At 52.4% G+C, this 20,332-nt stretch overlaps 1 protein-coding gene across 2 annotated transcripts; it reads left to right on the top strand.

The window, feature by feature from the left end:
• The first annotated feature begins 4,879 nt into the window (after positions 1-4,879).
• TRIM50 (tripartite motif containing 50) lies at positions 4,880-13,263 on the top strand. 2 transcript variants are annotated; one of them, XM_012640265.1, is made up of 6 exons: positions 4,880-5,286; positions 8,482-8,577; positions 9,415-9,645; positions 9,772-9,794; positions 11,198-11,322; positions 12,291-13,263. In XM_012640265.1, exons 1-6 carry the CDS (start codon positions 4,888-4,890, stop codon positions 12,878-12,880), a joined length of 1,464 nt encoding a protein of 487 aa, XP_012495719.1. In that variant the 5' UTR covers positions 4,880-4,887; the 3' UTR covers positions 12,881-13,263. The 2 variants fall into 2 exon arrangements, with proteins under 2 accessions (XP_012495719.1, XP_012495721.1); XM_012640267.1 differs by having other exon boundaries at positions 9,775-9,794; positions 12,291-12,949.
• Positions 13,264-20,332: the final 7,069 nt, after the last annotated feature.

Below are 20,332 nucleotides of genomic sequence, written 5' to 3'. Positions count from 1 at the left end.
AAGAATGACCCTTGATCTGACCCCCGTTCCCTAGATCCTTCCCCTCTTGCCTGCTCAAGGACTTGATTTTTATGGATATCCCCTCCCTCCTGCGCCAGTCTTGCCTTGCCTTCTGGATCATTCCTTAAGATTCTACATCCTTTAGCCCATGGCTGCTTCCTCCTGCAGGTGCCTGCACTGCTGCTCTTGACAGAAAAACTTCAAAAGGTGGCTGTAGGATGTGAGGGTGGTCTGTCTGTGACATCTGTCACCCCATTGATCACCAGGGTGGATTTGGCTGATCTGGCTGGCTAGGTGAGGGTCTCCTGCCTCCCTCACCATTCCATATGCGTCCCTCCTGAAGCTGCCCACTCATTTGAAGAGGACGACCTTCCCTGATAGAGGAGGACCATTCTCTGGTCAAGGTTATACGAGTAGCTGTGCTCCCCTGCCAGAACCTCCAAACAAGCTCTCAAGGTCCAAAGAGTGGCTGCAAAGGCTCTTGCATCACTGTTTCCACCGCTTCACCCTGCAGGTAGGTACCATTCCCCCTGCACTGTGCCCCTGCGACTGCTCTTGTTGCCAAATCCATCACACACCTCTTTTCTTCTTCTTCTTCTTTTTTTGAGACAGAGTCTCCCTCTGTTGCCTGGGTAGAGTGCAGTGGCATCATCATAGCTCACTGCAACTTCAGACTCCTGGGCTCAAGGGATCCTCCCGCCTCAGCCTCCCGAGTAGCTGGGACTACAGGCACAGGCCGCCACGCCCCGCTAATTTTTCTATTTTTAGTAGAGACAGGGTCTTGCTCTTGGTCAGGCTGGTCTCGAACTTCTGAGTTCAAGTTATCCTCCTTCCTTAACCACCCAGAGTGATAGGATTACGTACATGAGCCACCTCGCCAAGCCCATCACTCACTTCTTTGTCCTCAGGTTACCAGACCCTTGTCAGCAGTTAACAAAGTTGAACTCTCTGACCTTTAAACACTGTTTTGTCTTGGCTTCTGTGTTAGTTTTCTAGCACTGTTGTAACAAATTACCACAAAGCTAGATGCTTAAAGCAACACCTACTTATTAGCTCAGGTTGTGTGGGTTAGGAGTCCAAGGCCACACTCACTGGGCTAAAATCAACATGTTGGCAAGGCTGCATTATTTACTGGACGCTCTGGGAAGAATCTGCTTCCAAGTTCATTCAAGTTGTTGGCAGACTCCAGATCCTTGCATCTCTAAGCCCCAGGTCCCCATCTCCTTGCCTGTTCTCAGCCTGGGCCCACCCTAGAGCTCCTAGAGGCCACCCTCGGGTCCTTGCTCTTGGGCCCCTACCTCTCGGAGCCAGCCACAGTGCATCAAATCCTACTCATGCTTGGATTTCTCCTGCCTCCTCTCCTGTTGCATCTTTCTCTGACTCTAGCCAGAGAAAATTCCCTGCTGTTAAGGGCTCATGTGATTAGATTGGGCCCATTCAGATAACCCAGGGCCGTGGCCTTGATTACATGTGCAAAGTCCCTTTGCCACGTAAGGTAACATATTCACAGATTCCCGTAATTAGGCCATGGATAGCTCTGGAGGGCCGTTCTGCCCACCACAGCTTCCTGGACACCACACTCTCCTGGTGTACTTCCTGCCTCACTGGTGTCCCTTCTCTGTCATCCTCCTCTTCCCTCTCTCTAAACATTAGCATCCTCAGGGCCTTGCCCTTCCTGTTTTAAATTCCTGAGAGATCCCAACCATTCCCAGAGGTTTAACTAGGTGATGCACTTAAACAGGTGGTATACACCTGTTATCTATTCCAGCCTGGGGCCTCCCCTGAGCTCCAGGCTCTTGTGTCCTTTTCGGTTAATGGCCTTTTCTAGTGGTTCTTAAACTGTAGCCCCCATACCAGCAGCCTCAGTGTTGCCTGGAAAGTTGTTAGAAGTGCACATTCTTGGGTCCATCCCCTACTGAAACAAACTCTGGGGACAGGGCCCAGCAATTGATGTTCTAACAAGCCCTCCATGTGATTCTGTTTGCCTGAGTCTGCAGACCACTGAGCTACTCAGCCACTCCCCCTGGATGTCCTCAGGCATCTGACTTTAGATTCTACCATTTACCTTTTTCACTTCTATCTTCTCAATAGCAGTGGTTGGTGTCACCATCCATCACCCGGGTGCTCAAGCAACTATGACCCATTATCTTATACAACAGCCAGAGTGATCTTTTAAAAATGTAAATCAGATGTTACTCCCATGCCTTAAAGCCTTCCAATAGCTCCCACTGCCCTTGAAGTTAAATCCAAACCTTTGCCGTGCTTGACAGGCCCTCCCTGCCAACCCCTCTGGCTCAACTCCTGGGGTTACCTCTCACTAGGCTCCGCTATCCAGGTCTCCTCACTAGTGTATCACAAGTACCAAGCTCGTTCCAGCCTCAGGGCCTTTGCACTTGCTGACCCATTGCCTGGACTGCCCTCCGTCGGCCTGTCAGGTGGCTGGATGCTTTTTAAAGACAAGGTCTCACTCTGTCACCCAGGCTGGAGTGCAGTGGCATGATCATAGCTCACTGCAGCCTCAAACTCCTAGGCTCAAGTGATCCTCCCACCTCAGCCCCCCTGAGTAGCTGGGACCACAGGTGTGCACCACCACTCCTGGCTAGCTTTTAAATTTTTTGTAGAGATGGGTCTCGCTATGTTGCCCAGGCTGGTCTCAAGTGATCCTCCCACTTCGGCCTCCCACAGCGGCTGGCTTCTTTGTATCCTTCAGGTGTCAGCGCAACAGTCCCCTCCTCAAAGACATTGCCCTGTCCCTTTCTAAAGTGGTACCTCACACACTTGTCACCCCATCTCCTTCTTTCTCACCACCCTGCACAGCATTTAACACTATTGTATTGTTTATTTATGACTGAATACTGCCCCCACCCCTGCTGTAGTATAGATTCCAAAGGGACAGGGACTTTGCCTTGTTCGCTACCATATTCCTAGTACCCAGCTCAAAGCTTGACACATAGCAGGTTCTCAATAAATATTTGTTGAATTAACAAAATTAGCTTTCTACCTACCCATGCCAGACTTTGGCCTTGCTTGTCACTGGGGTAGGGACCTCACCCAGCTGGCAGACCTGGGTGCTTAGGCCTGTTGGGACTGTGGTCTGCTGTTCTAGAGCTCCCTGTTTCTAAACACCCCTGAAACCCTCCGCCATGCCTTCTTTCAGTAGGGACTCTGTGCGGAGTCCCCCGATGGCACGGGGCATCACATAGTGAGGGGCTGAGCTGCTAGCTCAGGTTCTTTTCCTCTTCCCATGAGGCCACCAGTCTAGCTCCCATGATAACCATTAATCCATTAACCCATTAATCCTTTAATGGACTAACCCATTCCTGCGGGCAGAGCCCTCATGACACACCACTTTCCACTACTGCCACTCTGGGGATTAAGGTTCCAACACATGACATTTGGGAGACACTCAAACCATAGCAGTATATTATGCCTGTAATATCCATGAACTGTATAAAAGAATGCCACTGAACTTCTAAACCTTGAAAGTCTTCACATTTAAAAAGTTCATAATTCAACAATGATGAGTGGAAGAGGCCAGACACAAAAGAGTACATTCTCTGTGATTCTGCTCATACGAAATTCAAAGGCAGGCCGCACGATGATATGATGACAGTAGGATGGCTGAGTCAGGATAGTGGCTTTCCTCGTTAGGGGTTCTGACTGGGAGGAGGCCGAGGGAGCCCTCTGGGTGCTGGAAACGTTCCACATCTTGATCTTGAGAGTAAGTACACATACGTAAAATGTTTATCAAACCGTGTGGTTTGGAGTTGTATACTTAGGTAAGGTATACCTCCCTTTAAACATCCAAGTAAGTAAAATACCTTCACATTTCTAAAAAAAAAGAGACAGCGAGATTGAGATTCAGAAAGAACTGTTGTACATGCTCCACAGCACCTGTCTGCTCCTGTTGGGGGCAGGTGAGGTGTGGAGGGTGTGCCAGGGCCTCCTCTCCGCCCCTCCCCCTATTTTGGCCAAGGCCAGCACCTGAATGTCGCAGTTATCAGAGCGGGCCCAGCAAAGGCTGCCTCCCAGTCCCGTGATGTGACCCAGTTTCCACCTGATTCTTAGTGACCTTGGGGACACGGGGGTGTTGCTGGGAAAGGGGAGGAGAGAAGGGGCAGAGACTGGGCAGTGGAGCAGACGTCCAGCTGCACTTCTTAGGTCTCCGTGCCTGCCGTCCCCTCCTGGGCAGAAGAAAAGGCCGTGTGATCCAGTCGGCGGTGCTGGCTTGAGACCCCAGTGGGAGGCCGGGTGGATTGTGAGAAACCAGGTAGTCCAATGTCGGGGCTTTCCCCGGAGCTGCTGCTGACTTCAGCCATGGTGCTTCTTTCTCTCTGCTGGTTTTCACAGGGGAGTGGGTGGGAGATTAGGACAGAGGCCTTATAGGTCCCAGACACTGCAGAATTTCCTGGGGGTTTCCCCGGAGAACCCCCCTGAAGCAGAATCCTTGAAGGTGGGGCTCTGGGATCTCTAGTACAGCTGTACTTTCAACAGTTGCTGGGAAGTTTGAGAACTGCTCCAGAAGGTGGGAAGGAGCTTTGCATGTGTTTGCTATCCAGTTCTAGGTGTGGACACCTGTTGGGGCTGGAGCTTGCATCATTAGTATCACTCCAGATGACCCACAGATGGGGTCATGTTTGCCCCCACATCTGAGTAAAAAATATGGAATCAGGTATCTCCAAGGACTATTTTTCATTTACGCCTTTGTTTTTACAGATGGGGAAACCGAGACCCAAGGTCATAGGGGTTAGGACTGGAATCTGGGACTGGCATCCTTCCCTCTGAAATTCTGGCAGCCCTTGAGGATGGGGCTGGCTGGCAAGTGGTGGGCAGGGGGACGGGCGAGGATTGAGGGTGGCTACCTGTGTTTCAGCCCCGGCAGCGCGGATGGCTTGGCAGGTGAGTGTGCCCGAGCTGGAGGACCAGCTTCTGTGTCCCATCTGCCTGGAGGTCTTCAAGGAGCCCCTGATGCTGCAGTGCGGCCACTCCTACTGCAAGGGCTGCCTGATCTCCCTGTCCTGCCACCGCGACGCCGAGCTGCGCTGCCCCGTGTGCCGGCAGGCGGTGGATGGCAGCAGCTCCCCGCCCAACGTCTCCCTGGCCCGGGTGATCGAAGCCCTGCGGCTCCCCGGGGACCCAGAGCCCAAGGTCTGTGCGCACCACCGCAACCCGCTCAGCCTCTTCTGCGAGAAGGACCAGCAGGTCATCTGCGGGCTCTGCGGCCTGCTAGGCTCCCACCAGCACCACCAGGTCACGCCGGTCTCCACCGTCTACAGCCGCATGAAGGTGGGACGCGGGGGCGGGCCGGGAGCGGGGGCAGCGCGCGCTGGTGGACCGCGGAAATGGGTCCCCGCGCTCTCTGGCGCCATCACCTGGCACAAAGCAGGAAACCGGGGCTTGTACTCGGTTTCTCTCAAGCTCTGTCCTGGCGCGTTCATTCATTCCACATCTGGAGCAACTGCTCAAACCAGGTGCGGGGACTGCACATGATAGAGAGCCCCCGTGTCACTTGCCAGGCCCTCCTCCTGCCTTTTCTTTGCAGTCCTGGTTTGTTCCTTGAGGGCTCCCCTGCCTGCCCTCTCTGGCTTATTATTAGGGTGGGGACTTGGTCTTGTTCCCTGGTGTCTTTCAGAGCCTAGAGCCGTGCCTGGCACATAGTAAATGTCCAAAGTGACTTTGTTGAATCAATACCCAAGATGACTGATGGTAATATTAATACCACCATCTTAGGCTGCTGTGTGGATCTGAGGTTTATGAAGCTGTTTCATCTACACAACTTCATTTATTCCTTTAAAACAATTCTGCGAGGCAGGCAGGGTGGGGTTGTTATTGTATTTTACAAATGAGGGACCTGAGGCTCAGAGAAGGCAAGAGTCTGTTCCAAGGTCACACAGCCTGTCAGTGGCAGAACTAGGACTCAAGCCGAGGCCAGTTTTCTTTCCACTGCCAATAGGTCAAGAAAGGGCAGGAACGCTCTTGTGATAGGAAGGAGGATCCTTGACTTGGTGACGATGGGGGGATGGGAAGTGAACGTGAGGACTAAGGGGGCAGGGAAAGGAGAGACAGAGGGGCCCAGCACAGGCTGTTTCGGGCTGTCTCCTGGCTGACTGGACTGCTCTGGGCAGTATTTCTTTGCTCCTGAGCCCTGGGAGACAAGTAGAAAAGGCACACAGGTTGTCAGCAGCCCTTCCTACCTCACGCGTTTCCTGGGCGTCTAATATGTGCCAGGTGCCGCGCTAGTCCCTGTGGGACAGCAGTGGGGAAGAGGCTTGCCCTGCCAGGGGAGCTCCCAGTCTGGGGGTGTGACAGAGCAGTCTGTGTGTCGGGGCTGCTGTCAAGGTTAAACACAGGCAAGATCACCTAGAGCGTGGGGCCCGCATGGCCGCAGGTGGCCAGGGATGGCTTCCTGGAGGAAGTGGACTGCTAAGCTGAGACCTGCACAACAAGGAGGACTTGACAGGGAAGCAGAGCAGGAAGAGCAGGCAGGCATGAAGACAGCATGGCCTGCTGGAGGACACAGAAGTCATCCCATAGAGCTGGCTGGAGAGCGAGGTGGGGGCGGGCTAAGCAGGGTGGTGATGTGGTCAGGTCCCTCTGGTGGAGGGTAGCTTGGAGCTGAAGGACAGAGCAAGAGATGAGGGTGCCAGGCATTATGCAGGTGGGAACTGGGAAGGAACCTGGTGCAGAATCGGGAGATATTTAGAAGGAGGAGAAGAGAAAATCCTGACAGCTGCATATGGGAAGGGTGGAGAGGGAGGCAGCAAGCTCGACGCCCAGGCCTGCAAATTCCCCTTGCATGGGGAGGATTGGGCATGGGCTGGGGCCTGCAGTTGGGTCTAAGGGATCTGGAAACCAGGAGAGCACTGGGGCTCAGGACAAGAGATGGCGAGTGACTTACAGAAGCCACCACAGTGGAGAAGACCAACCCAGGAGAGGCTGCAGAGTGACAAGGGAAGACACTGAGGACCTCGAGGAGCACCAGGATTTAAGATTTGGATAGAGTGAGAGAGAGCCCAACAGGGGACAGAACGAATGGACAGAGGGAGCAGGAACACTGGCTGTGGGGCCTTCTGCAGTGAGAGGGACAGAGCACTTAAGAATGAGATCACGTGTGTGAAACGCCTGTGAGGACTGGAGACAGTCTGTTAGGTGTAGCAGCAAGAACTGGTTACCTTGGCCAGAGCAGGTGAGGGGCGTGTGGAAGGAGGAAGCCAGGTGCAGGGTGAGGAAGATGAGTCTGCATTTTATTGGCAGAAGTGCTGCCCAGGTGGGAACAGGCCGGGGGGTCATCTGTCCTTTCTGGCCAGGAGTTGGGGCCCAGCTTGCGTCCTCATTTTGGATTTGGGTTTTTATTATATGATTCCAAGATTCTTCTCTGTGCTGCAACACAGAGTGCAATTCCATCATCTATTCCCTTGCAGGCATTCCTGTTTCCTCCTGTTATTGAGATCTTGAGATACTTGATCGATGGATGGATCATTTGCATAATTTACTTCCTCTCACTGTGGCCCAGTTTTTTTGTTGTTGTTGTAGAGATGGGATCTTGCTATGTTACCCACGCTGGTCTCAAACTCCTGGCCTCAAGCAATCCTTCTGCCTCAGCCTCCCAGAGTGCTGGCATCACAAGCATGAGCCACTGTGGCCCAGTTGATGGGAAAGAACTAGTCCCATCTCTCTGCCTCCAGACGGTGACCATTGCTACGTCCTTCTGGGGCCGCTATGAGATGTTCTGATACCTCGTTACCCAGAGCAAGGCCTGTGTGTGCACTTGCTTTATTCTTTACTCAGCTCCCTTCCTGAAAGGCCCTTGCAGCTCTCGTGCTTGGGAAGGATCTAAGCCAAAGATTCCATAGGCTCCCCGGGCATAAACTGGTGGAGCTTGGGTCAAGTAGTGGAGCTAGATGGTGATCCAAGTGACCCTGGTTGGCACCCCCAAGGTGAAGTCAGATTTGGGGCCTGGGATGGATCCAGGTGTTTATAGGGAGTAGGGAATCACCAGGTTTAACCTGGGCCACTCTGAGCACCACAGACCCTGCTGACCCCAGAATTAGCCCCACTTGGGGCCAGGCTTTTTGTAATGACTCTTGGTCAGAGTTGCCCACTAACTGTGGATCTGCTGGTGACCAGAGAGTTTACCCAATGGGTCCCCTACAAGCAGCATTCAATGCAGGGAGTGTTGGCTTCAGATTGGTGACTGTCACTCTCAGGTGTGCTGTGGTGACTTCTGGGTGGCTGTGACATTTCATATCTCTCCCCAGGTCATGGAGATCTTCTCCTGCCTGGGCAATTCCTGCTGTTAATGTGGAATATTCTTGGATAATCTTACCTACCTGGGAGTCAGAGGCACCTGGGTAGCTCACATCACCACCCTAGTTCCCTGGGAGTGCTTGTGGCCATTGGGATACTCCCAAGAAAGTGGCCCCAAAGAGCTGAGAGGGTGGAGGGGCCAGGTGCTCATGGGCCATGGCCTGTCGCCTCCAGGAGGAGCTCGCAGCCCTCATCTCTGACCTCAAGCAGGAGCAGAAGAAGGTGGATGAACTTATCGCCAAACTGGTGAACAACAGGACCCGGATTGTTGTGAGTGCCCTTTCCCTCTGCCCCCTGCCCTGGGCCAGCCACCTTCACGTTCCAACAGAGCCCGGTTCTAATTGGTCCACCGAAAACCACATGTCCCATATAAAGCCAGAATTCAAAGCATTCCAGGGTGGGGTGGGGCAAGTGCAAAGCCTCTTAGCGGAATTCAATCCAGTTGTCAACACTGGCTCCAAGTTGGCTTTTGTCCTCCGTGTCCTTGGGACTGAGATAACCCAGAACTTGAGACCCAGAGGTAAACAGCCCAAAGCATGAGCACAACTCCCCCTGTGCCCGCTGGGTCTGCCTGACCTTGACAGCCTGCCTTGGTCAAGTACCTGGGAGCGTAGGCGTGGAAAGGCCAAAGCCCCGGCACTGTCTGATCTCCCTAAACGAGTGGCACTGCAGCCCAGAGAGGGAGGGGGTCTTACCCCTGGTCTGACGGAGGCAGAACTCAGGGTCCCACAGGAAATTCTGGGCTGTCTCACTCTGAAGCCTGCTCTCCTGGGGCCTGTCAGGTTCCTTTCAGTTGCGGAACCCTGTGATAAAACGAAATCTTATGTGCACATTTAATAGTTAAAATAGGCAAAAGCAGAGCCACTCAGTTTGAAATGGGAGCTGGGGGTCCAGCCTCTCCCCTGCCACTGGTCACCCTCCCCCACGGCCACCTCAAGGGCTCCCCAAGCACAGTGTAAACTCCCTAGCAGGTGTCAGCCCATATGGCCTCCCCGGGGACTCAGGTGCCAGGGCCAGCCCAGTAAGGGAGGCCCTGGTGACACGGAGGCCAGCCAGAGCCAGGCAGCTCGGCTGTGACTCTGCTGTGACCAGCCTTCCCTGTCCCAGAACGAGTCCGATGTCTTCAGCTGGGTGATCCGCCGCGAGTTTCAGGAGTTGCACCACCTGGTAGACAAGGAGAAGGCCCGCTGCCTGGAGAGGATAGAGGGTCATACCCGTGGCCTGGTGGCCTCCCTGGACATGCAGCTGGAGCAGGCCCAGGGCACTCGGGAGCGGCTGGCCCAGGCCGAGCATGTGCTGGAGCAGTTCAGTAATGAGAGTCACCATGAGTTCATCCAGGTGAGTGGACAAGGGTGTGTCCCCATGTGAGGCCCCCAAGGCCCCCAGAGCCTTCCCCTTCCTAATAGCCCTCAGCTTCCGCAGAGCCATCCTCTAGCCTTAACTTGCCTCTCTCTTGTCTTTCAGAAGTTCCACTCCGTGACTTCCAGGTAATAACCTCGGAGGGAGCTGCAGGGGGAGGGCTTCGGGCACAGGGAGCTCGACCCCACTGGTCCCTCCATTCAGTTTAACCAGTGACTCTGGAGCAGCTGCCCACATCTGGCTGTAACTGAGTCCAGGGAAAACAGAGGAAAGTCACATCCCTGCCTTCAGGGGTCTCACAGACTGGTGGGGAGGCAGGTGGTTACCACACTGTTGGTACCTAGAATAACAGATGTTCCTTCAGCCTACAGAAATACCAGAGGAGGTGACACCGGGTAGACTGGCAAAGGTGCACAGCTGTGCTAGCTGAGCAGGGGAGGGACCCGGTTTGCCAGGCAAGCAGAGTGGGGAACAGTCACATGAAAGGGTGAGGTGTGTGTGGACTTTGGGCTACCATGAGAAGCTCAGTGGTGCTGGATGTGAAGCAGGATGCTGGGAGGAATGGGGGACAAGGTGGGAAGTGGCCGAATGAGGGGCCTTGAGACACGCTCTGCAGATCGTGGGATAAGAGCAGATCCATGTCCCGACAAATGAATAGTTCTGCAGCTCCTGAGCCTTCTCAGGTCCTGTTCTTGGAAGTCTCCCTGTTTCCTTAAATTTATTTATTTTTTTAATAAAAAAAATTTTTTTTGAGACAGACTCTCGCTCTGTCTCCCTGGGTAGAGTGCAGTGGTGTCATCATAGCTCACAGCAACCTCCAACTCCTGGGCTCCAGTGATCCTCCTGCCTCAGCCTCCCGAGTAGCTGGGACTACAGGCACAGGCCTCAACACCTGGCTATTTTTCTATTTTTAGTAGAGATGGGGTTTTGCTCTTGCTCAAGCTGGTCTCAAACTGCTGAGCTCAAGCTCCTCCCACCTCAGGCTCCCAGAGTGCTAGGATTACAGGTGTGAACCATTGTGCCCGGCCTCAAGTATCTTTTAGTCTTGGGGAAAATGTGGTTAGGAGACATGGGTTTACATGTATGGACAGAGAATCTGACTGGCTCGGTTTGGAGCAGGCATCTGCTCCAGCTGTGGCTGTGGTCAGGTTCAGATAGAGAAGTTGGTCTCAAACTTCAGCACTGGAACCACCTGGAGGGCTGATTTAAACAGACCACATGGCCTCAGTAATCAGTTTCTGATCAGCAGGTCAGGGGTGGGACCTAAGGACCTACATTTCTAACCAGTTCCCAGGTGATGCCAATGTTGCTGGTCCCTGGACCTGCACTTTGAGAACCACTGCTATAGTGTTTCCCCTTCTAGGAAGCATGCAGGTCCTCTCTGGAGGGGTGCGGAGGGGAGGGAGTGATGGGCATCGTGAGGGCACAGCCCCGAGCTGTGGATTTGGCTGGGTGGATTCCCACAGGGTATGAGGGCCCCACCTGGCCTCCGGGTGCATAGCTCCCCCATACTGTGAACTGTCACCTGCAGAGCAGAGCTGCAGCAGGCCCGGCCCTTGGAAGGTGCATTCAGTCCCATCTCCTTCAAGCCAGGCCTTCACCAGGCTGACATCAAGCTGATTGTGTGGAAGAGGCTCTTCCGGAAAGTTCTGCCAGGTGAGGCCCCAACCATTTCTCCTTCCTGAGGGCTGCCGCCCAGGCTGGGGAGCAGTTCATCGACTGCATCGGAGGAGGGAGTTTAAGCCACATAGAGCTCAGAGGGAGGTTTGTGTAAGGTCGTGGTGAGAGCATGGGGCTGGGGTTCAAACAGCTTGGGTTCAAGGTCAGCTCCATCCCTTACTAGCCCAGAGCCTGGGCAAGTTGTGCAACTTGAGCCTCAGGTTCCTCATCTGTAAAGAGGGGCTATTAACACGCACCTGGCTGGGCTGCATAGTTTATATATATATATATACACACACACACACACACACACACGTGTGTGTGTGTGTGTTTGTGTGTGTGTGTGTGGCTAGCGCTCTCTACCAAAAAATAACACAAAGACATTTAATTTATTCCTTTATTACTGGCTTACTGTTTTGAGCATAAGAAAGATGGATAACAAACTGATTTCATTGACCAAAGGCAAAAACAGGGTTTATATGAAAGAAAAAAGTGGAGAGGGAGGAAGAAAATTGTAGTCTGTGAACAGTGAATTCTGTTTGCACATTTCTGGGGTAAACAGACTAGCTGGTAGCCAGCAAAAAGGTCAGTTGGGATAGTCTGTCCTCGAATAGGCTGACTAGGCCAGCAAATAAGAGTTGCAGTTACAGATTCTCCAGAAAACCTCAGGGCTGAGCTATGAGCACACAGGACAGGTGTCTTCCGGATCCTTCCATCAGCACCTGCACCTTTCCCTTACCAGAACTCCTCGGCTCACAGTGTTCATTTTTTCTACGCTTTGGGCACCATTCATTCATTCATTCAGCGAGCGGCCCTGTGCTTGGTCCCTTCTCAGCCCGGGGGATATAAAGTTGGGGTGGACTTGGTTCCTCTCCATCAGAAGTCCAGGGCCTGCAACCAGCCTCCCCGGGCAGGGTCTGCTGCCTCCCTGCTGAACAACAGGCCTTCCCTGTCCTCTTTCCCAGCCCCGGAGTCTCTCAAGCTGGACCCTGCCACCGCCCACCCACTCCTGGAGCTTTCCAAAGGCAACACGGTGGTGCAGTGTGGGCTGCTGGCCCAGCGGCGCGCCAGCCAGCCCGAGCGCTTCGACTACAGTACTTGCGTCCTGGCCAGACAGGGCTTCTCCTGCGGCCGCCACTACTGGGAGGTGGTGGTGGGCAACAAGAGCGACTGGCGCCTGGGGGTCATCAAAGGCACGGCCAGCCGCAAGGGCAAGCTGAGCAAGTCCCCGGAGCATGGCGTGTGGCTGATCGGCCTGAAGGAGGGCCGGGTGTACGAGGCCTTTGCCTGCCAGAGGGTGCCCCTGCCAGTGACGGGCCACCCCCACCGCATCGGGCTCTACTTGCACTACGAGCAGGGAGAGCTCACCTTCTTCGACGCTGACCATCCTGATGACCTGCGGCCGCTCTACACATTCCAGGCTGACTTCCAGGGCAAGCTCTACCCCATCCTGGACGTGTGCTGGCACGAGAGGGGCAGCAACTCCCTGCCCATGGTGTTGCCCCTGCCTGGCGGGCCTGACCCCCTCAGCCCCCCACAGCCCACCAAGCTGTAGGGCTGCCTTGGTCCCGCCTGCCCACGGGCCTGTCCCAGTGGAGCACTGGGGACCCCAGGGTTCCCCTGGGTCCCGAGGTGATGTCTTTCACTGTTTTGGAAGGTCTTCATGCCTGTGTGTTCTAGAACATTTAATGGTAGGGAGAAGGACCACAAATCCTTTCCAGTCAGCCAGGGGTGCATTTGTTAACTTCTGCCTGAGTGAGCAGAGCCAGGCCTTGGCACCCACAGGACACGCTGAGCTTCCCCGTCCCTCCAAACATGCTCTCCGTGCCGACTCTTCCAGCTGAGGATCAAACATCCCAATACACCTTTTCTTTATCATTGTCAACTTTCTACAGCTATTAAGGATAATAAATTTGACCTTATTTCTTTCTCATTAAATGACCTGCAAATATTAGTTGCTGTACATACATACGGTATTATGCACGTGTCTTTTATTTTCTTCCTCAGGAAGAAACATTTAATAGGGTCTTACGAACAGAGGCTGTGTCTTGAGAGGCAGTGAGACCAGAAGGGGGATGCCACCATTATCCCCAGACCCAGGGCCCACAGACCACAGGGCAGGAACGGGGAGGACAACTGAAGTGGACCCCCTCCCGGAGAGGCAGGAACACTAAGTGCACCCGCCTCGGGGAAGGACTTACAGTAACAGGAGATAAAGTGGAAATCTTAGCGGCATTCTCCATTCCTAGAACAGGGATCAATGCCAACATGGCGGGTCAGCATCTAAGAGTTACTTTAGCCTCCACTCTTCACCCCCGCATCCAGCTCTTACATCTCATACACCCTCCTCTGCAATGGTCCCTGAGCCTTTGGGGGCGGGTGCTTGATACTGTATAACTTTAGCAGCAGTGCGTGGGCCACGGAAGACAGATTGGGCCCACGGGATTCCAAATGAGGGGGATTTGCAGGCTTTGGTGAATCACCTCTAGTCTTCGGAATACCAAATTCTCTAAACTATAAGTAGCTCAAAAGGAAAAAGCTTTTCCTGACTCTTCTTTAAACAGATCAGCAGCCTTCTGTTCACCTGGGAACTGCCATCCACAAGCCAAGCAGCTCTGTCAGGCAGGTGCGAGCTGTTTACCAGGCACTGAAGAATCCAGCTGCTCCTCGTGGTTCCAGAGTCAATCGAACAGAAGCCGCATCTCAGGCAGTGGGAGATCAGACGGTGGATCCCACTACGTGCAAGTCTTTAAAGGCAGTCTAGCCAGGCGCAGTGGTTCACACCTGTAATCCCAGCACTTTGGGAGGCTAAGGCAGGAGGATTGCTTGAGGCCAGGAGTTCAAGACCAGTCTGGGCAACATAGCAAGACGCTGTCTCTACTAAAAATGAGAAAAATCAGCTGGGCATAGTGGCATGTGCCTGTAGTCCCAGCTACTTGGGAGGCGGAGGTGGGAGGATCACTTGAGCCCAGGAGTTTGAGGTTACAGTGAGCTATGATGGTGCCCCTGCCCTCCAGCCTGGGCGACAGAGTGAGACCCTGTCTCTCTCACTCACACACACACACACATACATACATCTCTAAACTCTGGTGGGGCCAGATCTTGGTTCCGCTTCCTGTACACTTGGTCTACGGTTAGAGTCACATCACCACTCCATCATTGCTCTGTCCTCGAAGACCTCTCTGATTTCCCTCTCAGGTAGATGAGATGGAAATGACACTATTCAAAGCAGAAGCAAGGAGGGGCCAGACATGGGGTGCAGCTCATCCCTGAAAACTGCCTGGCACAGGGGGTGAGCCTGAAGGCCTTGTCTGGCCATGGTGAACCTGCCCTGCTCACAGCTGACAGGGCAGGTGTCCACCCCAGACCAAGGCTGGAACAAGTGAATTCTTGCCCAAGAATCTGAAATTGAAGAGGAAGAATGGCTGGGACTGAATCGCCTGAGACATGGTGCTTCAGAGAGATCCACAGCCCTGTGCTGCTGAGGTCTGTGGGGCTGACAGCCTCCGTGGGGGACAGTTCCTCCCCGGCGCCCAGGCACGAATTCACACAGGCCACGCAGACTGATCACCTGTTGAGTGATCCGAGGGATGAGAGGCTGGTGAAATGCTATCTTAAGGCCATCTCATAATCTTAGCACTCTGGGAGGCCAAGGCAGGAGGATCACTTGAGGTCAAGAGTCTGAGACCAGCCTGAACAAGAGTGAGATCCTGTCTCTACTAAAAATAGAAAAATTAGCCAGGTATGGTGGCATATGCCTGTAGTCCCAGCCACTTAGGAGGCTGAGGCAGGAGAATCACTTGAGCCCAGGAGTTTGAGGTTGCCATGAGCTATGGTGACGCCACTGCACTCTAGCCTAGGTGACAGAATGAGACTCTGTCTCGGGAAAAAAAAAAAAAAGGCCACCTCCACCCACCTTCTTCTCTCCAATGGGAAGCCGCCACCACGAGACATGGCCCCCTGGGTTGTGGTAAGGTGCCTTCCTCAGAACAGAGCTGCAGATGACCCACAGCTCACTGCAGTCTAGAGCTGTCCCTCACAACGGGCTACCCCACGACTCACGACTCATACTGTAGTCATGGCCCTTTTGCTTCTGTGGCATCCTTTTTGGTGTGTGCAACAGGGACCATGTGGAGCCAGCACCTTTGGTCACTCTTCCTTTTGCTATGCAAGTAATAAGCTGTCTGGTTCAAAGTGGCTCATTTTATCTTTACCAGCTGAAGCTGTCAAGCCTTAGCCTTGGCCTTGGCCACTGTGTGCTTGACCTCGCAGACCTGGTTTGTGGTATTTCAGCTCTTCCCTCAATTCCATGACTGGGCTGAGTGTTGTCCTTCTGTATCCATTTTCCACCTTTCTGCACCTGCTGTGTCCTGGGAGGGTGTCCAATCCCATGGATTGCAAAACCTTCTGGCTTCCTGCTGGCTCAGCTGGAGGAGGCACTGGCAGGAGATCCAGGGCAGGAGAGGGAGTTTGAGGTGCTTATTTTCCTGTTTCCTGCCTGCTGGGCTATAGGTTGGCAGCTTCCCTCTACCAAAGGCTCCTGCCAGGCAGCCCTCCCCTTCTGTTACTTTTCCTGTGTTCCTTCAGGCCTGGTGGTGGTACCACCTGTGCCCTTGCTAGCCCTAAGTACTGCACCCTCTCCTGTAGGTCCCCTTAACTCTGACCTTTCATTTTTTTGAGACAGGGTTTTACTCTGTCATCCAGGCTACAGTGCAGTGGCATCATCATAGCTCACTGTAGCCTCGAACTCCTGGCCTCAAGCAATCCTCCTGCCTCAGCCTCCTGAGCAGTTGGGACTGTAGGCACATGCCACTCTGTTCAGCTACTTTTTCTATTTTTTGTAGAGACAGGGTTTTTCAGGCTGGTCTTGAACTCCTGGCCTCAAGCGATCCTCTTGCCTTGGCCTCCCAAAAGGCTAGGATTACAGGCAGGAGCCACCATGCCTGGCCTATTTTTTAAATAAATAGTCCCTTCTTTAAATTCTCAACTAGAGTGCACCTTTCTGCCTCCAGCCAGACCCTGAAGACACAATGGCATACTTCTGCACCCATCTGATAAATCCCCACTTCTGTTTGGCTAGCCACAGTTAGTGTCTGTGGCTTGCAACCAAAATATCTTAACTGATACGCATCCAATGTGGAAAAAGCAGAGGTAAGAGCAGTTAATTCTTCATGTGGAGGTAGCCTTTAAGCGGAAAGAAGCAGGATACAGGCAGAGCAGGGCCTTCTGGGGTCTAGGTATGGGATGCTGCAACTGGACCTGGAGAGGGGGGCTGGGGGCTGGACAGGGAGGGCCATCGATGCTACTTTCAAGTGTATGAACATTACAGTAATGACAGTGTGGGAGTGCATGAGTCTGCCCAGGGAGAAAACATCAGGCAGATGTGAAGGAGGTCAGGGGATGGGACACCACAGCCAAAGGAGCAGCTCAGACGAGGTTGCCAAGGAGACTTAGAAATGGTCAGAGAGATGGGAGGGTATGGCCAGGAGGAGAAGCCATGGAAGCCAAGGGGGAGAGCTTTGCGGCAAAGAGGGTGTATGAAGTCACAGACTCAGCAGGAAAAACCCGAGAGGATACTGGTGGCTGGTGGCTGGTGGCTCGCAGGGGCTATCTCAGCGGAGTCGGGTGGAAGGCGGAGTGCAGGGAGTTAAATAACAGCATATGAAGAAGTAAAGGCAATGATTGCTGATTCTCTTTTTTAAAAGTTTGATGGGGAAGGGAAGAGGAGGGGGTCGTGAGATTAAAGGAGGGTCTTCTTAGGATAGAGGAGACCCTAAACCAGCACTATCCAAAAGAAACACATGAGCCATACACACAACTTTAATTGTTCTAATGGCCACACTAAAAGAACAGGTAACCTAACTTCCAGATCTTGCATCTATCACCACTTTCCAACAGAGGGACCCAGGGCTGCTTGGAGAAATGGCTGATTCTTGCACTAGAGCAGGAAACATTCGAAATCAGCCTTGAATATCTTGTGGTACCTGGAAGTAAGGAAGTATTCGAAACCAAGCAAACAGAAACATGCGCAAGACCTCCAATAATAGGGGCCTGTCAAAAGGGCAACTGAAAACACTCCAGTGGCCGAGACTGGATCAATTTGCACAACACACTAAAGTAGTGTTGGATTATAGCTCAAAGTACAAAATAATTATCCATGAGTCTACACCAATGTAAATGATTGAGTAAATAAGTAGGTAATAGGGAAGAGACAAATCTGCGCAGAATTCCAAACAATTTATGTAAATACTCTGCTCTCAAGGAAGGGAACACAACTCCCCATTGCATCAATGTGGGCTGCACAAAGTGACTTCCTTCTAAAGAGTACAGTATGGACAGAGGGAAGAAAGAGTAACTTTATAGTAATCTGACAAACACGACCTCAGCCAGGTGACCAAGGCCAGCATCGACAGTGATGAGTCTTGCTGACAGTACGTACCCTTGACATGACACGGTGAGAAGGGCACTTCACCTCTGGGGTCTTTCTCCCCCAAACCCATAAGCCCAGGCTCATCAGGAGAAAAACATCAGAAAAATCCCAACTGGGAGACTTTCCACAAAATTCCCGACTCATAATCCTCAAAACTGTCAAGGTCACAAAAAACAAGGAACATCTGAGAAACTGTCACAGAGGAGCCTGAGGAGACACAATGAGTAAATGTAACATGGTGTCCTGGATGGCATTCTGAAACAGAAAAATGACAGTGGGTAAAAACTAAGGAAATATGAATAAAGTATGGACTTTAGTTCATAATGATGTGTTACTGTTTGTGTATTAATTGTACCATACTAATGTAAGATGTTAAAAATAGGAGAACCTGGGTGTAGGGTTCATGGGGACTCTCTGTACTATCTTGGCAATTTTTCTGTCAATCTAAAACTGTTCCAAAATAAAAAGTTTAATTAGAAAAAAAGGTCAAAATAATTTGAACAATAAACATATATTTTTTGCTACTAAACATCCTACAATGCGCTGAACAATAAATATTTTAATATATCTAGTTTACCCCAATATATCAAAAATATACATTTCAACATACAATCAATCCAATTATTAATGTGATATTTTACATTTTATAACTTTTTTCATGCCCAGTCTTCAAAATTCAGGGTATGTTTTACATGTGTGGCACATTCAATTTGGAATGGCCACATTTCAGTCACACTGGGTAAGTGGGGACCACAATGCGCCACTTTAGAAGATGAGAGATAACAAAAAGCCAGTGACTGAAGAGTCGCTATGCAGCAGAGGGGTCACGGATGGGCAAGGTCCTGCAGAGAGGCCATTGCCACGCAAAGGAGAAATATTTGAAATGCTGCCTGAGCTGAGCTGCAGGCACTGGGTAAGGAGGGTCACACGCCTCTCTGAGGGGCAAACATCTCAAACAGGCTCAGCACCGCCACCCTCTCTGGTCGCAGCCATGAGTTTTAGTTACTAACAAGTGCAGACACAACAGGGCTGCCACTTTAGGCTTAGAAGCATCATGTGGTAACAATTTGTTGGTGGGGGTTTTTATTTTTATTTTTTGTGGAAATGGGGTCTCACTATGTTGCCATGGCTGGTCTCGAGCGGTCCTCCTGCCTCAGCCTCCCAAAGTGCTGGGATCATAGGTATGAGCCCGACAATAACAATTTTGAATGTATTCCGCTTTGTTTCTGCTGTTGGCCCCTTCGTCCATAATGCTTTTTTAATCATCAACTTGGTAACCTCTCAGATCATCACAATGGAATCACGACTTCTTCCTGGGTGACGCCTGAAATGGTCATAATTGAGCGTCCTGGCCAAGGACATAAATACTCCAGTCTCATCCCTGTTCTCCCAACTGCTTCTTCCTGCTGGTGGTAGTGACACCCTAAAATGGGCACTCCACCCTCCCCTGTGGGATGGCTGATATCTGTGGGACAGAAGAGGCCTGGCAGATACCTAAGTCACTAAATCCAATGGACAGTTCTGCATCTCATCTCCCTCGACCCTCCATCACTGCCGCTTTTGCTTCCTTCCTGCTTCCTGAAACATTTCTGCCTCACTTGTGTTCCCTGAGAAACAGACTGGGAGGAACATTCCAGCCCATGAAGTTTGTTTGGGAGTTAAGTGGGCGGGTGACACTGGGAAAGAGAGGCAGCCCAGAGAGGAGCATTATGGAACCAGCCCCCGCGGCAGGCGCTGGAGCTTCATCCCACGGGGACTGGGGATCCTTCTCAGCAGTGAATGAGAGAGCCGAGTATCTGTACCTCCGCACCTGTCAGTCACTGCTTAACGAATGCCCGTCGGGGGACAGTAATTCCTGTGCCCTTCTGACTCTGTGCCCACAGGCAGAGTGGGTTCTGGAAGCAGCAGGGGGGAATCCCTCTGACCGAGGTGCTGGTTCTGGCCACTGGAAGTCACACTGGGCTGGGATTACAGGTGTGTGCCACCAGGTAAGAGGGTCTGAGGGCACCTGGGCAGGTGGCAACAGCAGCCCTTGGCTTCCACATGGCCCTCCTGCTGCCTCTTCCGGGTCTCCTTCAGGGATTCATCCTCCCTCCTGGCTGCTCAAAAGAATGAGGGCCCCATAGCTCCTCTTTCTGTTGTCTACACATCCACACCCACGGCGTCAGTTGTCACTTCTACAGGGATGACTGGGCAGTTTACTCTCCAGTAGACCTGTCCTTATGGTGCAGATCCCTCCAGCCACTTGGCAGCCCCTTGGATGTCAAAGGCATGTCATGATCTTCTTACGGCCCCATCCCCCAAACTTAACATGTAGCTGAGGTTTCCTGTGGCCACCATAACAAATTACCACAAACTTCGTGGCTTAAAACAACAGAAACGTATTCTCTTACAGTTCTGGAGTCCAGAAGTCTAAAATCAAGATGCCGGTGGGGCCATGACCGCCCCTGGAGACCATCGGGGAAAATCTTTTCCTTTCCTCCTACAATCAGGTGGACGCTGACACTCCTCAGTGCTCCTTGGCTTGTGGCCACATCATTCCAGTCTCTGCCTCCATTTCCACATGGCCTTCTCCGC

This window comes from Propithecus coquereli, unplaced genomic scaffold, assembly GCF_000956105.1.
Source record: "Propithecus coquereli isolate 6110/MARCELLA unplaced genomic scaffold, Pcoq_1.0 Scaffold150, whole genome shotgun sequence".
Classification (NCBI taxonomy): domain Eukaryota; kingdom Metazoa; phylum Chordata; class Mammalia; order Primates; family Indriidae; genus Propithecus; species Propithecus coquereli.
The sequence above is the reverse complement of the archived record's forward strand: the minus strand, read 5'-3'. Positions and strand labels throughout refer to the sequence as shown.